The sequence below is a fragment of the Podarcis muralis genome, chromosome 2, assembly GCF_964188315.1.
Source record: "Podarcis muralis chromosome 2, rPodMur119.hap1.1, whole genome shotgun sequence".
Lineage (NCBI taxonomy): Eukaryota > Metazoa > Chordata > Lepidosauria > Squamata > Lacertidae > Podarcis > Podarcis muralis.
In genome coordinates this window covers 118363995-118384916 of record NC_135656.1, presented here as the reverse complement: position 1 = coordinate 118384916, position 20922 = coordinate 118363995, and the positions used below count along the sequence as shown (strand labels likewise).

Below are 20922 nucleotides of genomic sequence, written 5' to 3'. Positions count from 1 at the left end.
TTGTCCCAAATAGAGATTTCACAGGAGACAGATGAGGTGATCAGGCACTCCCATTTCTTTAAGAACTTGCCAAAGTTTGCTGTGGTCGACACAGTCAAAGGCATTTGCACAGTCAACAAAGGAGAAGTAGATGTCTTTCTGGAACTCTTTAGCTTTCTCCGTAATTCAACGCACTGCCTTGCCGTGGCAAAGGGGCTTGAATAACTCAGAGAAGCTAGGAGCTATGCTGTGCAGGGCCACCCAAGATGGACAGGTCATAGTGGAGAGTTTTGACCAAACGTGATCCACTTGGAGCAGGAACTGGCAAGCCATTCCAGTATCCCTGCCAAGAAAACCCCATGAACAAAGACAACAGGTATATACAGTGGTACCTCGGGTTACATACGCTTCAGGTTAGACTCCGCTAACCTAGAAATAGTACCTTAGGTCAAGAACTTTGCCTTAGGATGAGAACAGAAATCGCACGACGGTGGCACGGCAGCAGCAAGTGGCCACATTAGCTAAAGTGGTGCTTCAGGTTAAGAACAGTTTCAGCTTAAGAACGGACCTCCGGAACGAATTAAGTACGTAACCAGAGGTACAACTGTTCCACTTAGTACAACAAAATATTGAAGTGGTTCACACAATGTACAATGATGGCATCACAAACAGAAAGGAACGACAGAGCATCAAAATGCAATTAGAACCCATTAAGCAAAACATTAATACATTCATAGGGAAATAATGCCCGTGGTCTATTACATTGCTTCTATAAAAAAAGGCATAGTGCCCATGTATAAACCCTAAACTGTGGTTAAACAGCAGCTTGTTTCTTGCAAACAGTATAGGAAAAAATACAACCATATATAGATGGGGGTTATGAAGTGGCATAGCGTGGGTTGTCAGCACCCGGGGCAAGGCAAGTAATTTGCGCCCCCTTGTGTGAGAGAGAGTGAGTGAGCCAGGTAGGGGCAGAGAGCTGCGAGTGTGAGCGCCCCCCCCCCCAGATGTTGCGCCTGGTGCGGCCGGCCCCTCCTGCACCCCCCACGCTATGCCACTGGGGTTATGTTGTAGTGTATGGAGGAAGCCAGTTTAATGTGAGGCCCTTCCTCATAGCTCTCTGGGTGTGGGAATCTTCCTAATATTTTGGGGTGTCTCTGCTACATATCCTGTATTCTCTTACAGAGTTGGGAAACCTGTATCTGCGAACCATGGGGAACCAATGCCACAAGACACCTGACTGGGAAGACCTGGAACTCGTTAATGAAGTGAGAGAGGTGAAATAATCAAGAACTAAAGGCCAATGGCCCATCTAGTCCAGCATCCTGTTCTCCCAGTGGCCAAACAAGGGGACAAGAGCCCTCTCCTCTAAGTGTGGAAGCAGGAGATAGCCATCATGGCTAGTAGTCATTGATAGACTTCTCCTCCATGAATAGGTCCAAGAATATTTTCAAGCCATCCAAGTTGGTGGCCATTTAGTTCCCATTTGTTAGTGTGCTGCCAGGGGGTGGGAGTGGGGCCAGGGGTTGAGTTCCCAGTCCCTCTAATGCTCGAGAAGGAGATGTGCAGGCCACAATAGATTAGATAAGGTTGCCTCTTCCATATGGTCTGTCTAGTCTTCAGTCTAGTCTTCAGCAAGAGACTCCATAAGTGATGCCTTCAGGGTCTGGAGGTCCTGGAGAGCGCTGGGGGTGCCAGTCTCAAAATAGCTGCTATGGCGGGTGGAAGGAGCAAGACCCTTTAGGAGGCATTAATGCTGTGAGCCCCTCCATCAGAGGCTCAGGTTGCATAGATTTGTAAATAAACCATTGATCATTAAGATACCACACTCTCAGATGTCCCTCATTTTGAGGAAACCGAACCCTCTGTAAGCTCCTGGAAACCTGGAATACCGCACGATTTGGAGATTGGGTGTGTGTGCAATAAATGGGTATACTTTAAATGTGTGGTATGTAAACAAGCACATCCCTGATTTCTCACCTGTGGACTGTGAGTGAAAGATACAGATGATGGGAGGTTGTTGCTCCAGCTTGAACAATAGGTTCCTATTGAAATTATTCCTTTCTTCTGTTTCTGGTGATATAGGAGGAGAGGGAGGCGGCTGCAAATTTCCTCACTGCAGGCCAGGCTCCATCTTCCATTGAGCAGAGGCAGCTGCAGAATGAAACCCAGGAGGAAGAGGATGATGGGGAGGGCAGGATTTGGGGTAAGTTCAGACTCCCCCTATCCTGCTATACGTGCCAAACCCACCTACCCCTTTGCCCTTCCCCACACCTGACTGAAGGCCTCCTTTTATTTCTCACCGCCTTGCATATTCCCCCCCCCCCCAGCTCACCTGGGCTGGCCAGCTGTTCCACATGCTTCTGTTGGCATGGCCACCTACTGGTCACCACATGAACTGCAGAGCATGACAATACCTTACATTCTTATTTATCTAGGAAGGGAAGAAAACCAGGAATTGTGCCAATGCATTCACAATAAGTGATTTTGTTTCATAAGAAAATGAATCCCTGCCCCAGGTTATACAGGGACTTGTATCCTAATTGTTCTGCTAGAGCATGCAAACCAGCAAACACATCAAATTTCAGCAGTATACTGTTCTTTAATTCCAGTAAAGGGATGCGGGTGGCGCTGTGGGCTAAACCAGAGAGCCTAGGATTTGCTGATCGGAAGGTTGGCAGTTTGAATCCCCGTGACAGGGTGAGCTCCCGTTGCTCGGTCCCTGCTCTTGCAACCTAGTAGTTTGAAAGCACATTGAAGTGCAAGTAGATAAATAGGTATTGCTGCAGCAGGAAGGTAAACGGCATTTTCCTGTGCTGCTTTGGTTCACCAACGAGACTTTCTCCCCTTGATTTCAGCAGATGATACGCAGGTAACTGAGAATGAAGGAGAACGTTGTGCGATGTTGTCAATGGAGCCTGAGCACAAAGAGATGAACGAGAATGTTACACAGGGAACTCAGGTGGAAGAGAGACCCTATCAATGCAGCCGATGTGGAAAAAGCTTCAAACACAAGTCAAACCTTTATGAACACCAAAGAGTTCACACAGCAGAGGCCCCCTATTTATGTATGTGGTGTGGGAAAAGCTATAAGACCAGCTCATCCCTTATGAGGCATGAAGGAAGTCACACGGGAGAGAAGCCCTATAAATGTGAGGAATGTGGAAAAAGCTTCGGTCGTAAGTCAAACCTTGCCATACACCAAGTAACCCACACTAAAGAGAAGCCTTATCAATGCTCAGAATGCGGGAAGAGCTTCAGTCACAAGTCCAACTTCAACGTACACCAGAGAACCCACACAGGGGAGAGGCCATACAAATGCTCAGAATGTGGCAAGAGTTACATTACCCGATCCAACCTTAGGAAGCATCAAAGAATCCACACGAAAGAGAAGCCTTAAGAATGCTCAGAATGTGGTCAGAGCTTCGATCATAGCACACATCTCAACACACACCTGAGAACCCATGAAGTGGAGAAAACATACAAATGCTCAAACTGCCAGAAGGACTTTACTTCTCCATTTGATCTCATTAAACATAACAGGATGCACATTGAAGAAGGACCTCACAAATGCTCAAAATGCGGAGTGAGTTTCAGGTGCAGCACCTCCCTTAGGGAACATCAGAGAATTCATGGAGGAGAGGAGCCAGATTTTGGCCTGAGCCATGCTTCTGAACCAACTCTTGTTGAACATAACGTGACCCGCCCTGAAAAGAAATGTTTCGTATGTTCCATTTGTTCCAGAACATTTGGGTGTAGCGGAAGCCTTGGGTTACACCAACTGAAGCATAAATAGGAGACATCGCAGAGCTGCTCAAGCTGAAGCAAGACCCTTTTTTAAATATCTAATTAATCAGCACAAGACAACTCCCACTCATTAACCCTCAAGTGTGGGGAAAGCTTTTATGATAGTGCACTCATTTCACGTCAGTTGAATCGGCACAAGACAGCAATGGAGAGGCAGAGAGATCTTGCAAATGCTTCTCTTTCTCCATTCTTCTACTTCAGTGTATTGCTCCAATCACTGGTACTTCTTTTTAAATGCATGTTTTACTTGGCACTTGCTTCTATAAGTATTTTAATGTGTTTGCTGTATTCACCAATAAAGTTTGTAGGTTTTTACCCCTTTTGCTTCTCTCTTTATTACTCTCGCTCCCTGTCAAGGTTGCAGTTTTAAACATAGTATAACAACGTTTATTAAACAGCTTTTCCCATTGCACATGGCCGTAGAAACTCTGGCCTGTGGGCCAATCTGTCTTCCCCAAGCCATGCCTTCTTACTTTTAATGTTCTTATGTGGAAAATATATATGAAAATAAATTTTGGATTTAAATTTTAAAAGAGACCAGGAAGGCTAGAAATCAAAGTGCAAGAGGAGAGAGAGGGAATCTTTCTCAGCTGCCTGGTTGCTGGTCTTGGCTCAGTTTTCCTCCCTGTGAACTTCATTTCCCAGCAGCCTTTGCAAATCCCTCAGAAACAATCAGCAGCTGGCCCCATTTACCTGAGCATGTGGACAGCTGGGGGAGAAGAAGTCTGGGATGCAGGAGGCGAGTCATAAATTCAGCACCACCTGTCTAGAGCTCAAGAGAAAACATCATGAGATCCTGTAGGAGAAGCTTAACATAGAGTTCCCATTTCTGCTCTGCTTCCTGGGTGCGGACATCCTAGTTTTTCATCTTCCAACCCCAGAGTGAGTGCTGCATTGGGGCTGGATAGTAGACCTGCTTTCCTTTCTACTTTCCTGGGTGAGTTGAAGGGATTCTTTCATTTCTTCAGAGGAGGATGGAAGCTGAATCTGGGAGGTGCCTAGTGGTGGGAGTGGAATTTGGTGAGGAAAGTGTTGTTAACCCCTTTCCAGCCCAAGGAGGAGCATGGGAAGAATTTGCACAATATACCTACATACTTCAGCCAACACACTATTGTGTGGCAACACACAGTTTAGAAAGCTCTGGGTTAATGTATTTGGGAGTGGGAGGTGGAAGGAGGGCCTTTCCCAAGTTTAGTTTCAGTTTCAGTTTCCCTTCTTTCTTCCTTTATCATCTTCCGTAAAGGAGCTTTGGCATTCAATGTTTTCTTATTTGGAGGTGTCCTTGAAGCAGAAATATTAGGTTTGAAGACTGCAGTGCTGGGGAGATGGACCTCAAAGTCCCTGCCAGGAAGCATCAGCATCCTTAGGAGTAGGTGAACTTTGCCGGTGCAAAAAAATAATGACCACATTAATGCCATGCTTTTAAAGGTATCTCTTTAAACAGTCCTGGCTTCCTCCAAGCATTCATTTCATTCATTCATTTTACTAACGTATATGCCGCTTGGTACAGCAAAATATTGAAGCAGTTCACACAATGTACAATGATCCCATCACAAGCCAAAAGCAAGTACAGAGTGTCAAAATACAGTAAGAACCAATCAATCAAAACATTAAGACTTGAATAATGCCTGTGTTCTCTTACAATGCTTTTTTAGATAAAGGCATGGGGCCCATATTTAAACCCGTATTTGCAGTTGATCTTAACTACTGCTTTTTCCTTGCAAACTGTATAGAAAAGAATACAGTGGTACCTCGGGTTAAGTACTTATTTCGTTCCGGAGGTCTATTCTTAACCTGAAACTGTTCTTAACCTGAAACACCACTTTAGCTAATGGGGCCTCCCGCTGCCGCCAGAGCACGATTTCTATTCTCATCCTGAAGCAAAGTTCTTAACCCAAGCTACTATTTCTGGGTTAGCGGAGTCTGTAACCTGAAGCATATGTAAACCGAGGTACCACTGTACATGTACAAATAGATGAGGGTCATGGTGTAGTGTTTGGAGGAAATCTGCTTAACGCAGGCATCCCCAAACTCAGCCCTCTAGATGTTTTTTGAGACTACAATTCCCATCATCCCTGACCACTGGTCCTGTTAGCTGGGGATGGTAGGAGTTGTAGAGTCCCAAAACATCTGGAGGGCCAAGTTTGGGGATGCCTGGCTTAACGCGAGGCCCTTCCTCATAGCTCTCTGGGTGTGGGAATATCCCTAATATCTTGGGTGTCTCCGTTACATATCCCACATTCTCTTACAGAGTTGAGAGACCTGTATCTGTGACCCATGGAGGACCATGACTCTATGAATCCTCACTGGCAGTGCTTTTTTGCGGGGGACGCAGAGGTACGCAGACCCCTAAACATTTTGTGAATCCAAGTCTGGCCTCATTAAGGGGCAGTATTTCAATATGAGTAGGGAAATGAGAGTACCCCTAAACATTTTTCAAGGAAAAAAGCACTGCTTACTGGTATGAAGAACCGTGAGACGTTGAAGCCATGCTCTCCTTCCAGGTGAAATAATTAAGAAGCAGAGGCCAATGGCCCATCTAGTCCATCATTCTGTTCTCTCAGTGGCCAAACAGATGCCTGTGGGGAAACATGCAAGAACAAGAGCTCTCTCCTCTTCTGTGGTCCCCCAAAACTCATATTCAGATGCATTACCTCCTCTGACTGGGGAGACAGAACAGAGCCGCCATGGCTACCGGCTGTTGACAGCCTTCACTTCCATGAATATAATAATGATGATAATAATAATAATAATAATAATAATAATAATAATAATAATAATACAGTGGTGCCCCACAAGACGAATGCCTCGCAAGACGAAAAACTCACTAGACAAAAGCGTTTTCCATTTTTTGAGTCGTTCCGAAAGACAAATTTCCCTATGGGTTTGCTACGCAAGACGAAACGTCTTGCGAGTTCTTGCGTGTTTGTTTCCTTTTTCTTAAAGCCGCTAAGCTGTTAATAGCAGCTAAGCTGCTAAGCCATTAACAGCCGCTAAGTCGCTAATAGCTGTGCTTCGCAAGACGAAAAAACCGCAAGACGAAGAGACTCGCGGAACGGATTAATTTTGTCTTGCGAGGCACCACTGTAACAACAACAACAACAACAACAAAACTATTATTATTATTATTATTATTATTATTATTATTATTATTGTTGTTGTTGTTGTTGTTATTGTTAATTTATTTGTACCCCGCCCATCTGGTTGGGGTTCTCCAGCCACTCTGGGCGGCTTCCAACAAAGATTAAAAATACATTAAAATGTCACACATTAAAAACTTCCGTGAACAAGGCTGCCTTCAGATGTCTTCTAAATGTCAGGTAGTTGTTTATCTCTTTGACATCTGATGGGAGGGCGTTCCACAGGGCGGGTGCCACTACCGAGAAGGCCCTCTGCCTGGTTCCCTGTAACTTGGCTTCTCGCAGTGAGGGAACCGCCAGAAGGCCCTCGGCGCTGGACCTCAGTGTCTGGGCAGAACGATGGGGGTGGAGACACTCCTTCAGGTATACTGGGCTGAGGCCAATCATATTTTAAAGGGATCTAAATTGGTGGGCGTTTAGTTACCACTGGCTGTTATGCTGCCAGAGGGTTGGTTGTGGGGCCACAGGTTGAGCTCTGTGGCAGACCCACCCACTTACTACCAATTAATAGTGCAGTGGACTCACCCCACTAACTTCAGGCTACCAGACGTCCCTGTATCCCAGGAACAGTCCCCGGATTTACAAATCAGTCCCCTGACGAAATCCTATCATTCCTATGGAAATTGAAAAGTGTCCCCGGATTCATTGAAAAAAATCTGGCAATCTTACGCTAACTGCCCCCCATTAAATATAGCACACACTCTTCACTGTATGCCAATTGCACAAATTTCTGCAATTAACCACAGTTTGTCCTGTGGGGGTCTAGTGTGAGGGAAAACGTAGTAGATTAGAGTCTCGGGCAGGACTTGCTCAAACACGCATGAAAAGTTTTATTAAACTGAAAGAAGTTTGTGAAATAAAGCGGGTCAGGAAATGCATTCTTTCAAGTAAAAGTTAACTTTTCTAAAGATGCCACAGGCTTAAACATAATGCTCTAGACACGGCTCTTCTTAAACTTTGGTTGCTAAAAAGCAGTTCGTGCACTTCAGTTAGATGTTTAGGTTCTAGAAGAGGTGGTAAAATGCTGGGTTCAGTTTCTGCTACTTAGTTATGACAGGTGGTTCAGTTAAATACATTTAATACAGCACAGCTTCCTTTGCAGATTAATACTTTGGTTCGTGAGTGAGGGGCACTTTTCTTCGGTTACATACTCTCTTAATCATCTCATTCCTGAGGTATTCCAAATGGAATAATAGACCCAGGGGACTTGTTTAGGAGTCTTCTTTACCTAGAAGAACTCGAGACCCATGGAGTCTGTATTACCACAGCTTCTCCCTCTCCTGGCTCAGTCTCAGCCGTTCCAGAACATTCCTGTCTGTATACATTTCCCAAACCCTCAACAATTTCTCCTTATATGTAAAGCTATGAGGCTCTGTCCTCTTGCTAACATCCTCAGTGTGGATGTTCAACTCAAATATGAACTAGTTCTCCATCAAATCCTATCCTGAACCCTATCCCTCAACCTGAACCCGCTCTAACATCTCCAATCAAATCCTGTCCATCTTCTCAAATCCAGCCCTATCTAACTCTCTTCCTCAGAAATGGCTCCTTTTATTTTCCCTCCGAAAGTGCTGCTCCCCCCCCCCCGTGTCTAGTTGACTTTGTAGCCAATCAGCAAAAGGCTCCAGCCCTCTGGTGGAATTTCTTGGGAACTGCACCAGCAGACTCTAGTCTGGCTCTGCTGGCCATCACATGCCCTGTCCCTCTTGTGGTTGATGTGGAGTTTGGAACTTAACAGGTTAAGTTATTCCCATGATGCCTCAACATTCTGACGTCAGCTTTCGAAGCTGGGAGGAGTTTGGGAGGAGTTTGCTGTTTTCTCTCTGTGCTTTGAGGGGAAAGGACGCAGTTTTGTCATGGCTGCAAATAGTCCTGGATTTTCCTGAGAAATGTCGGAATAAAGAACTGTAAATAGACAAACCGGGCTCTGTGTGTTTGTCTGGAAGCTAAGTGAAGCTACGTGATAGCTTTCCCGCTGTGTTATCTCTGCTACGGCGTGACTGGAGCTGCTGAGATGGAGCAGAGTGTCGCAGGGAAGTGTGCCGGACATAAAGAGCTAATTGAGGATCGTAAAGCAATTAGCAGGGTCACGCCAGATCAATAAATCAATCAATTCTACAGGTTATGGACCTTAATCACCGATCGTAAAGCTATCACTGGAGGCTGGCGGAACACTTTGAAGTTGCGGTTTAGAGCAACGGAGCTACGGCAGAAGGTGGTGAGGTTTTTTGCCTGTTGCTAAGAGAGCTGCGGAGCTGAGAGCTGAGAGCAGCAAGGAATCGTTTCTCCACGGACGGGTGCCGGATAAGCTGGTGAGTGAGCTTGGGGCCCCTTGGGAGAACGGAAGAAAATGGCAGACAGCCAGGTCTTGGAGGACGTTGCCGTTTGAAAAGCTCACTTTAAGAAGTTGGGCAACCTGGCTGCTGATCTGAAGTCTATTGTTCTGGGTGCCAGGAAGCCAGAGGTCGCTTGGCTAGCGCTCCAGGAAGCTTGTGAGGCTGGAGGCGGAAGCAAGGGCCGGGAGATGGCTGCATCAGAACAGGAAAGGCAAGATGGCGCTGACCACCTTCGTGAGAGCCGGTGCACAGCTGGGAAGGGCTGTGGGGCTCCAGAGGGGGGCGAAGGGACTATTGCCACTGCTGCTGTTGCTGCCAGTTTTGCAGGGTCTAAAAGCTGCGTGAGTGCTGCAACGTGTCTGCGTGAGGAGCCGGGAAAGCGGCAGGCTGCTGGGAGCCCTTTACCCACCAGAAGGGGCACAGGAAAGCGTCCTGGGAGCCCTGTGAGAAGTGGGGGGGCAAAGAATTCCAAAGGCAAGTTTGAGAAGCCTGCTGGAATGAAGTGGCGGTTCAGAGGGGGCGGAGCTGGCAAGGAGTGCTTTTCTGGAAGAAGGCCAGCTGGGAGGAGCCCCGGGCAGTGTTTTTCCACTGGAGTTCGTCGTTGCTATGTGTGTGGATCCAACAGTCATTTCAAAAGAGACTGTCCACAGAGAGCGAGGGCAGCTGCACAGGAAGGCTTCAAGGACACTTTCCATGGGAATCAGTCGGGTTTCCATGGTAACCAGTCTGGAAGAGGAGGCCAGCGTGGGAACGCAAGGGAAGGACGTGGCAAACAACGTGAGGAGATGTATCAACTAACAGCTAGTCTGGCTTTGTTTGAAGACAGCTGTGGGACAGGCTCAGAGCTTTGTTTTGTAATAGACTCTGCAGCAAATTGCAATTTGATTCCAGAGACCCCTGCTGTCGAGATGTGGAATTGCAAGGCAATTCCGGCTGGGAAAACTGTACTCTTTGCAAATGGGCAGAAAAAGAATGTAACTAATACTGTACATGTGCATGTTTCTGTCTTACAGGAGACGTTGGAATTTTGTACCGTTCCTGGGATGCACCACTGTCTTTTATCTGTGCCTTATTTGTTGAAAAAGGGGTTTAAGGTTTGTTTCGAAGATGCTGTCTGCACAATCTCCAAAGGAGGGAGGATATTTGCCAAGGTTAAAAAGGGGCAGAATGATCTCTTTGTTCTTAAAACACCTCTGGAGGGTGAGGGGAAGGTTGGGAAAGCACAGGCTCTACGTGCTAAAATCAACAATCACGTGACATGTGCACATGCGTGGCATGCAAAAACAGCTCATGGTTCTCTAGAAGAACTACAGGTGCTGCCTGAGGTTTCCAAAGGTTGTGAAATTACAGAATGTGGATGTGCTGTAAAATGTGAAACTTGCAGACTGGCAAAGGTAAAAGGATGCAGTTATCCAAAAGTGGAGAGGGTAACCACAAAACCTTTTGAACTGGTCCACATAGATTTGTGGGGTCCTGTAAGGGAAGCAAGTCTGGGAGGTGCAAGGTTTCTTCTGACGGTGCAGGATAATTTTACGCAGAACTCCGGGAACCAGGGTCTCAAATCCAGGGATGATGCAGCACAGCTGATCAAAGGATGGATTGAGGAGGTGGAACGAAGGTTTTCCACCAGAGTGCAAGCAGTCACCAGTGACAGAGGCGCTCAGTTTACAGGGTCTGCTTTGCAGAAGTTCTTTCACAAGAAAGGGATACGTCACACAGTGACTTCACCCAATCAGAGGGGGGTGGCAGAGCTGAGAAGTGAGGCTCTGGTTAAGGCTGCACAGGTGATGCTGGCAGATGCTGGGTTACCTCCAAGGTTTTGGCTGGAGGCAATCAAGTATGTGGGCTTCACCTGGAATCGCACCTACAATTCACTGGTAGGTGACACACCTTTTGGGTTGTTGCATGGCAGGAAACGCCAGATTCATTTTCTGCGTATGTTTGGTTCAAGTGCATCTGTGCCGGTACCTACTGCTTTGCAGGGGCCAGATGGATCCAAGTTCCGGAAAATGATCTTCTGCGGGTATGAGCCAGAAGCGCGTGCATGGAGGTTTGCATCTCCATCAGGTGATCAGAGTAAGGTGCTGATCAGTAAACACGCTGAGTTCTATGAGCAGGATAAAAGGTCAAAGACTGCTGTCCAGCGTGATCTGCTCTCAGAATGTCTGTCTGATTCTGAGGAGGAAAGGGAAGCAGAGGCTGATCCCGGTGATGAGGATCAGGTCCAGGATCAGGGTTCAGAATCCGATGATGACGATCAGGTCACTGACCAAAGTCAGGAGCAGGATGAGGTATCTGTAGCTTCTCCACAAGATGTTAAGAGAGCACCCAAAAGCGAGCCTAGTTCTCCTGTGAGTGTAATGGAGAGGATTCGAAAACGCTTTAAGTCAGAGGGGGAATCCCGTGATGCTGAGGACACACTTTCTGGTGGCGGTGGGTCAGAGATAACATCTGAGTTTGTGCCTAGAAGGTCCAGTCGCACAACAAAGGGTGTTCCACCTGAAAGGTATCAGGCCACAAGTGCATGGGTAAGTTTTGCACAGTGTGATTCTGGGAGTGTTGAAGGGGTTCAACAGGTGCCTGGGAAAGATGCCGGGAAGGGGCACAAGACAAAGGGAAAGGTGTTGAACTCAAAAGGGTCTTGTCAGAATGTTCGGCAAGGGGGGGTGTGGAGTTTGGAACTTAACAGGTTAAGTTATTCCCACGATGCCTCAACATTCTGACGTCAGCTTTCGAAGCTGGGAGGAGTTTGGGAGGAGTTTGCTGTTTTCTCTCTGTGCTTTGAGGGGAAAGGACGCAGTTTTGTCATGGCTGCAAATAGTCCTGGATTTTCCTGAGAAATGTCGGAATAAAGAACTGTAAATAGACAAACCGGGCTCTGTGTGTTTGTCTGGAAGCTAAGTGAAGCTACGTGATAGCTTTCCCGCTTTGTTATCTCTGCTACGGCGTGACTGGAGCTGCTGAGACGGAGCAGAGTGTCGCAGGGAAGTGTGCCGGACATAAAGAGCTAATTGAGGATCGTAAAGCAATTAGCGGGGTCACGCCAGATCAATAAATCAATCAATTCTACAGTTGAGAAGGCCATGTGCAGGCCACAGTAGACTAGATAGGGTTGCCTCTTTCATATTGTTTTATCAAGCCCTCAACAAAGGATTCCACATGTCTTCAGGGTCTGAAGGTCCTGGAGAACACTGGGGGCGCCCGCCTCAAAATAGCTGCTATGGCGGGTTGGAGAAGCAAGACCCTTTGGGGGGCATTAATGCTGTGAGCCCCTCCATCGGAGCTCAGGTGGCTTAGATGTGTAAATAAACCATTTATTATCGAGATACCACAGTCTCAGCTATCCCTCATTCTGAAGAAACCGAGCCCTTGGTAAGCGCAGGGAACCCCTGGGAATACCGCACGACTTGGAGATTGGGTATGTGTGCAATAAATGGGCACACCTTAAATGTGTGGTGTGAACAAACGCAGCCATAATTTCTCACTTGCAGAGGGTGAGTGAAAAAGATGGTGTGGACTGTTGCTTTAGCTATTGAAAGGATTCCTTTCTGCTGTTTCAGTTGATACCGGAGGAGAAGGAAGAGGAGCCTGCAAATCTCCCTGACGCAGGCCAGGCTTCAGTTTTAGTTGAGCAGAGGCAGCTGCAGAAGGAAAAGAAGGAGAACGAGGAGGGGAGGATTGTAGGCAAGTTCCGTCTTCCCCTACCCCTTTGCCCTCCCCTCCCACTTGACTAAAGCCCCCCCTTTTGTATCTCACCTCCTTGCATATCCCCCCCCCCGCAGTTCCCCTGTGTCAGAAAGCTGTTCCTCATGCAGCATTTGGCATGGCCACCTACTGGTCACCACATGAACTGCAAAGCGTGATAATATCTTACATTCTTATTTATCTAGGAAGGCAAGAAAATCAGGAATTGTGCCAATGCATTCACAATAAGTGATTTTGTTTCATAAGAAAATAAATCCCTGTCCCAGGTTATACAAGCACTTGTATCCTAATTGTTCCCCCAGAGCATGCAAACCAATGAACACATCAAATTTCAGCAGTATACGCTTGTTTAATTCCAGTAAAGGGATGCAGGTGGTGCTGTGGGTTAAACCACAGAGCCTAGGACTTGACGATCAGAAGGTCGGTGGTTCGAATCCCTGCGACGGGGTGAGCTCCCGTTGCTTGGTCCCTGCTTCTGCCAACCTTGCAGTTCGAAAGCACATCAAAGTGCAAGTAGATAAATAGGTACTGGTGCAGCGGGAAGGTAAATGGCGTTTCTGTACGCTGCTCTGATTCTCCAGAAGCAGCTTAAGTCATGCTGGCCACGTAACCTGGAAGCTGTACATCGGCCAATAAAGCAAGATGAGCGCCGCAAGCCCAGAGTCGGTCGCGACTGGACCTAATGGTCAGGGGTCCCTTTACCTTTACCTAATTCCAGTAAGCTACCAGTAATTCTTAAGCCATTAAATTCCCTTCAATCTCTTAAACTTCTGCTTTAGAGGAAAGGAAAGATCTGCTGGGCAAGGTGTCTTTCAGCAGCATATTCTAACAGACATAGGGGGAAATAAATAACTCGCACTATGGGAAATAGCCAAGTTCAATTAATGAAACCACACATTTAGTAGAGAGCCAATGGAAGCTTTCCTTCTCCTTTGGGGTCCCATCAAGACTTTCTCCCCTTGATTTCAGCAGATGATATGCAGGTAACTGAGAATGAAGGAGAACGTTGTGCGATGTTCTCAACGGGGCCTGAGCACAAAGAGATGAACAAGAATGTTATACAGGGAACTCAGGTGGAAGAGAGACCCTATCAATGCAGCCGATGTGGAAAAAGCTTCAAACACAAGTTGAACGTTCATGAACACCAAAGAGTTCACTCAGAAGAGGCCCCCTATTTGTGTATGTGGTGTGGGAAAAGCTGTAAGACCAGCTCATCCCTTATGAGGCATGAAAGAAGTCACACGGGAGAGAAGCCCTATAAATGTGAGGAATGTGGAAGAAGCTTCAGTCATAGATCAAACCTTGCCTCGCACTAAAGAGAAGCCTTATAAATGCTCAGAATGTGGGCAGAGCTTCAGTCACAAGTGCAACTTCAACGTACACCAGAGAACCCACAAAGGGGAGAGGCCATACAAATGCTCAGAATGTGGCAAGTGTTACATTACCCGATCCAACCTTACAGTTCATCAAAGAATCCACACCGAAGAGAAGCCTTATCAATGTTCAGAATGTGGGCAGAGCTTCAGTCACAAGTGCAACTTCAACGTACACCAGAGAACCCACACAGGGGAGAGGCCATACAAATGCTCAGAATGTGGCAAGAGTTACATTACCCGATCCAACCTTAGGAAGCATCAAAGAATCCACACGAAAGAGAAGCCTTAAAAATGCTCAAAATGTGGTCAGAGCTTCGATCATAGCACACATCTCAACACACACCTGAGAACCCATGAAGTGGAGAAAACATACAAATGCTCAAAATGCGACAAGGACTTTACTTCTCCGTTTGATCTCATTAAACATAACAGGATGCACATTGAAGAAGGACCTCACAAATGCTCAGAATGCGGAGAGAGCTTCAGGTGCACCACCTCCCTTAGGGAACATCAGAGAACTCATAGAGGAGAGGAGCCAGATTTTGGCCTGAGCCATGCTTCTGAAGCAAGTCTTGTTGAACATAATGTAACCCGCCCTGAAAAGAAATGCTTCGTATGTTCCATTTGTTCCAGAACATTTGGGTGTAGCGGAAGCCTTGGGTTACATCAACTGAAGCATAAATAGGAGACATCGCAGAGCTTCTCAGGCTGAAGCAAGACCCTTTTTTAAATATCTAATTAATCAGCACAAGACAATTCCCACTAAGTAACCCACAAGTGTGGGGAAAGCTTTTATGATAGTGCACTCATTTCACGTCAGTTTAATCGGCACAAGACAGCAATGGAGAGGCAGAGAGATCTTGCAAATGCTTCTCTTTCTCCATTCTTGTACTTCAGTGTATTGCTCCAATCACTGGTACTCCTTTTTAAATGCATGTTTTACTTGGCACTATAAGTATTTTAATGTGTTTTAATACTTCTATAACCATTTTAATGTGTTTGTTGTATTCACGAATAAATTTTGTAGGTTTTTACCCCTTTTGCTTCTCATGTTATTACTCTCGCTCCCTGTCGAGTTTGCAGTTTTAAACATACTGTAATGCCGTTTATTAAACAGCTTTTCTCATTGCACATGGCTGTAGAACCTCTGGCCTGTGGGCCAATCTGTCTTCCCTAAGTCATGCCTTCTTATTTTTAATGTGGAAAATATATATGAAAATAAATTTTGGATTTAAATTTTAAAAGAGAACAGGAAGGCTAGGAATCAAAATGCAAGAGGAGAGAGAGGGAATCTTTCTCAGCTGCCTGGTTGCTGGTCTTGGCTCAGTTTTCCTCCCTGTGAACTTCATTTCCCAGCAGCCTTTGCAAATCCCTCAGAAACAATCAGCAGCTGGCCCCATTCACCTGAGCATGTGCACAGCTGGGGGAGAAGAAGTCTGGGATGCAAGAGGTGACTCCTAAATTCAGCACCACCTGTCTAGAGCTCAAGAGAAAACGTCATGGGATCTTGTAGGAGAAGCTTAACATAGAGTTCCCATTTCTGCTCTGCTTCCTGGGCGCTGACATCCTAGCTTTTAATCTTCCAGCCCCAGATTGAATGCTGCATTGGGGCTGGATAGTAGACCCATTTTCCTTTCTACTTTCCTGGGTGAGTTAAAGGGATTCTTTCATTTCTTCAGAGGAGAATGGAAGCTCAACTGGGAGGTGCCTAGTAGTGGGAGTGGAATTTGGTGAGGAAAGTGCTGTTGCAACAGGCAACAGACTTTGGTTGAAACGCACAAGATTAGGAAGAAAAGGGCGTTGCTGTACAGGTTTCCAAACTTTTCATGTTGGTGTCAACGCCTTTTAGACATGCATCATTTTTCGACACAGCAATTCAGTTTTTCCAGCAAACTGAAGGTTAAACTAACCCCTTTCCAGCCCCAGGAGGAGCATGGGAAGAATTTGCACAATATACCTACATACTTCAGCCAACACACTATTGTGTGGCAACACACAGTTTAGAAAGCTCTGGATTAATGTATCTGGGAGTGGGAGGCAGGAGGGGCTTTCCCAAGTTTAGTTTCAGTTTCAGTTTCCCTTCTTTCTTCCTTTATCATCTTCCGTAAAGGAGCTTTGGCATTCAATGTTTTCTTATTTGGAGGTGTCCTTGAAGCAGAAATATTAGGTTTGAAGACTGCAGTGCCGGGGAGATGGACCTCAAAGTCCCTGCCAGGAAGCATCAGCATCCTTAGGAGTAGGTGAACTTTGCCGGTGCAAAAAAATAATGACCACATTAATGCCATGCTTTTAAAGGTATCTCTTTAAACAGTCCTGGCTTCCTCCAAGCATTCATTTCATTCATTCATTTTACTAACGTATATGCCGCTTGGTACAGCAAAATATTGAAGCAGTTCACACAATGTACAATGATCCCATCACAAGCCAAAAGCAAGTACAGAGTGTCAAAATATAGTAAGAACCAATCAATTAAAACATTAACACTGGAACAATGCCTGTGTTCTATTACAATGCTTTTTTAGATAAAGGCCTAGGGCCCATATTTAAACCCGTATTTGCAGTTGATCTTAACTACTGCTTGTTCCTTGCAAACTGTATAGAAAAGAATACAGTGGTACCTCGGGTTAAGTACTTATTTCGTTCCGGAGGTCTATTCTTAACCTGAAACTGTTCTTAACCTGAAACACCACTTTAGCTAATGGGGCCTCCCGCTGCCTCCAGAGCACGATTTCTATTCTCATCCTGAAGCAAAGTTCTTAACCCAAGCTACTATTTCTGGGTTAGCGGAGTCTGTAACCTGAAGCATATGTAAACTGAGGTACCACTGTACATGTACAAATAGATGAGGGTCATGGTGTAGTGTTTGGAGGAAATCTGCTTAACGCAGGCATCCCCAAACTCAGCCCTCTAGATGTTTTTTGAGACTACAATTCCCATCATCCCTGACCACTGGTCCTGTTAGCTGGGGATGGTAGGAGTTGCAGAGTCCCAAAACATCTGGAGGGCCAAGTTTGGGGATGCCTGGCTTAACGCGAGGCCCTTCCTCATAGCTCTCTGGGTGTGGGAATATCCCTAATATCTTGGGTGTCTCCGTTACATATCCCGCATTCTCTTCCAGAGTTGAGAGACCTGTATCTGTGACCCATGGAGGACCATGACTCTATGAATCCTCACTGGCAGTGCTTTTTTGCGGGGGACGCAGAGGTACGCAGACCCCTACACATTTTGTGAATCCAAGTCTGGCCTCATTAAGGGGCAGTATTTCAATATGAGTAGGGAAATGAGAGTACCCCTAAACATTTTTCAAGGAAAAAAGCACTGCTTACTGGTATGAAGAACCGTGAGACGTCGAAGTCATGCTCTCCTTCCAGGTGAAATAATTAAGAAGCAGAGGCCAATGGCCCATCTAGTCCATCATTCTGTTCTCTCAGTGGCCAAACAGATGCCTGTGGGGAAACATGCAAGAACAAGAGCTCTCTCCTCTTCTGCGGTCTCCCAAAACTCGTATTGAGACGCATTACCTCCTCTGACTGGGGAGACAGAACAGAGCCGCCATGGCTACCGGCTGTTGACAGCCTTCACTTCCATGAATATAATAATAATAATAATAATAATAATAATAATAATAATAATAATAATAATAATTTATTATTGTACCCCGCCCATCTGGCTGGGGTTCCCCAGCCACTCTGGGCAGCTTCCAACAAAAATTAAGAATACATTAAAATGTCACACATTAAAAACTTCCCTAAACAGGGCTGCCTTCAGATGTCTTCTAAATGCCACTACCGAGAAGACCCTCTGCCTGGTTTCCTGTACCTTTGCTTCTCGCAATGAGGGAACCGCCAGAAGGCCCTCAGCGCTGGACCTCTGCGTCCGGGCAAAACGATGGGGGTGGAGACGCTCCTTCAGGTATACTGGGCTGAGGCCAATCATATTTTAAAGGGATCTAAATTGGTGGGCGTTTAGTTACCACTGGCTGTGATGCCGTCGGAGGGTTGGTTGTGGGGCCAAGGGTTGAGCTCTGTGGCAGACCCACCCGCTTACTACCAATTAATAGTGTGGTGCACTCACCCCACTAACTTAAGGCTACCAGACTTCCCCGTTCCCCGTTTTTACAAATCAGTCCCCTGACAAAATCCTATCATTCCTATGGAAATTGAAAAGTGTCCCCGGATTCATTGAAAAAAATCTGGCAATCTTATGCTAACTGCCCCCCATTAAATATAGCACACACTCTTCACTGTACGCCAATTGCACAAATTTCTATAATTAAGCACAGTTTGTCCTGTGAGGGAAAACATAGTAGATTAGAGTCTCGGGCAGGACTCGCTCAAACACGCGTGAAAAGTTTTATTAAACTAAAAGAAGTTTGTGAAATAAAGCGGGTCAGGAAATCCATTCTTTCAAGTAAAAGTTAACTTTTATAAAGATGCCACAGGCTTAAACATAATGCTCTAGGCACGGCTCTTCTTAAACTTTGGTTGCTAAAAATCAGTTGGTACACTTCAGTTAGATGTTTAGGTTCTAGAAGAGGTGGTAAAATGCTCGGTTCAGTTTCTGCTACTTAGTTATGACAGGTGGTTCAGTTAAATACATTTAATACAGCACAGCTTCCTTTGCGGATTAATACTTTGGTCCGTGAGTGAGGGGCACTTTTCTTCAGTTACACACTCTCGTAATCATCTCATTCCTGAGTTATTCCAAATGGAATAATAGACCCAGGGGACTGGTTTAGGAGTCTTCTTTACCTAGAAGAACTCGAGACCCATGGAGTCTGTATTCCCACAGCTTCTCCCTCTCCTGGCTCAGTCTCAGCCCTTCCAGAACATCCCTGTCTGTCTACATTTCCCAAACCCTCAACACTTTCTCCATATATGTAAAGCTGTGAGGCTCTGTCCTCTTGCTAACACCCTCAGTGTGGATGTTCAAGTCGTAAATTTTATTGCATTAGCCGTGTGGCCATAGCATGATATACATTGAAATAACAACATAAAATGGGGGTGGGGAGGTAAAGGTAGATATCGTCCTGGGCAAATACTTAAAGGGAAAAAAAGGGGGATAACAAAAGCGACAGGGGATTTAAAAGATCGAGCGACAGATAGTACAGAAACAAAAAGACAGACAAAAAAAAAACTGCTGAGGCTGGGGGAGGACCGTTAAAGGGTCCTTCAGCTCCTCAGATTTCTCCTAACTCCATTGTCCTTGTACAATAAGGCTACTTGGAACTTCGTTCGATTGTGCGGCGTATCGACTGCAGCTGTGGTGTTAAGGAAGAAGTTGGTGCCGCTTTCCTCTTCATCACACTAAGCAGGAAGTTAGCTGTCATCTCGGTAATCCAACAATCAGAATCCTGCAAAAAAAGGGACACTATCCAAGGCTGGATTGGGAGATGAAGCTTGTTCACGAGAGGGGTTAAAAACCGAGATCTTTCATCTGTCCAGTTAGGACAGAAGAGCATTACATGTTCCATAGTCTCCAGGGCCGTGTCATTACAGGTGCATGTTCTATTTGCGATGGGAACTCTGGAATAACGACCCGACAGAACTGCTGTAGGAAAACAGTTGAGACGGGCACAGGTAAAGGCCCTTCGCTTAGCCTCCGAAGAAATTGTGAAGCAATATAGAGGGATCCCTTCAGGGGGTGGAATAGCTAGGGCTAGGCCTGAACACAGCCCTCTTGCATGGGAAGCTGTGTTAGAGAAGTCAAGTTGCTGTAGTTTCTTTTTAATTGGAGGTAGGGCCGCCGGGCTGATACACTCTAAGTTAAGAACAGTTTTACAATTCAAATTGAGAAGAGAGCGGAATTTGAGGTTAATTGTAGTTTTCCAAGGGGAATTATGAATATCTCTTAGGATCAGATTGGAAAAACCACCTCTAATTCGAGCATCCGATGCTAGTAGGTGGGAGCTATAGGAAATGGCTCGACTCCATGCTCGTTTTACAATTGAGGGCTGGGCGAACTCGAGTCGTAGGGCTGCACCTGAGACACATCTCGGGGCGCCGGAAAGAGATCTCAGAAACATATGAAGAGGGCGATCCAAGTTACCTGATATTGCTGTAGTCCATACTTCGCATCCATATAATAATTTAGGGACAACTTTGGCATTAAATATTTGAATTGCTGCTGGAAGGTGTTTGCCGCCCTTCTGGTGGTAAAATCGGACAATGGCGTTAGAGGTAGTGGTTGCAGCGAGAAAGGCAGATTGTAGATGGGTGGTCCAGGAGAGATTATAAGTGAATATTAAGCCTAGATATTTAAAGGCTTTTACCTTTTCTAAGTAGCCACCTGTGATCTTAAGCGGCTCCAGCTTGAGTTTGCGGGAACGAGTGAAGTGGAGGACTTTCGATTTTTTATAATTAATATTAAGAGCTTCCGCCTTACAATAGGCGATAAATGCATTAACTGCATTTGCTAGGTCCGCAGCTGTTCTGGATAAGATGACGGCATCATCAGCATAGAAAAGGGAAGCAACGGGGTGGCCTGCTAAGTGAGGAGGGTACTTAGATGCTGGCTTCAAAGTGGAAATTGCATCATGAAGATAGAGATTAAACAGTAGAGGGGCTAAGAGACAACCTT

The 20922-nt window shown here is 45.9% G+C and overlaps 1 protein-coding gene across 1 annotated transcript in view; it reads left to right on the top strand.

Annotated features, from left to right (window-relative positions):
• The window catches only part of LOC114591104 (uncharacterized), a 65147-nt gene that overhangs the window by 4457 nt on the left and 39768 nt on the right, over positions 1–20922 (top strand). Inside the window, 4 exon segments of the mRNA XM_077923587.1 lie at positions 2953–3624; positions 14052–14167; positions 14250–14625; positions 14692–14877. Of these exon segments, the coding sequence (XP_077779713.1) occupies positions 2953–3624; positions 14052–14167; positions 14250–14625; positions 14692–14877 (1350 nt within the window).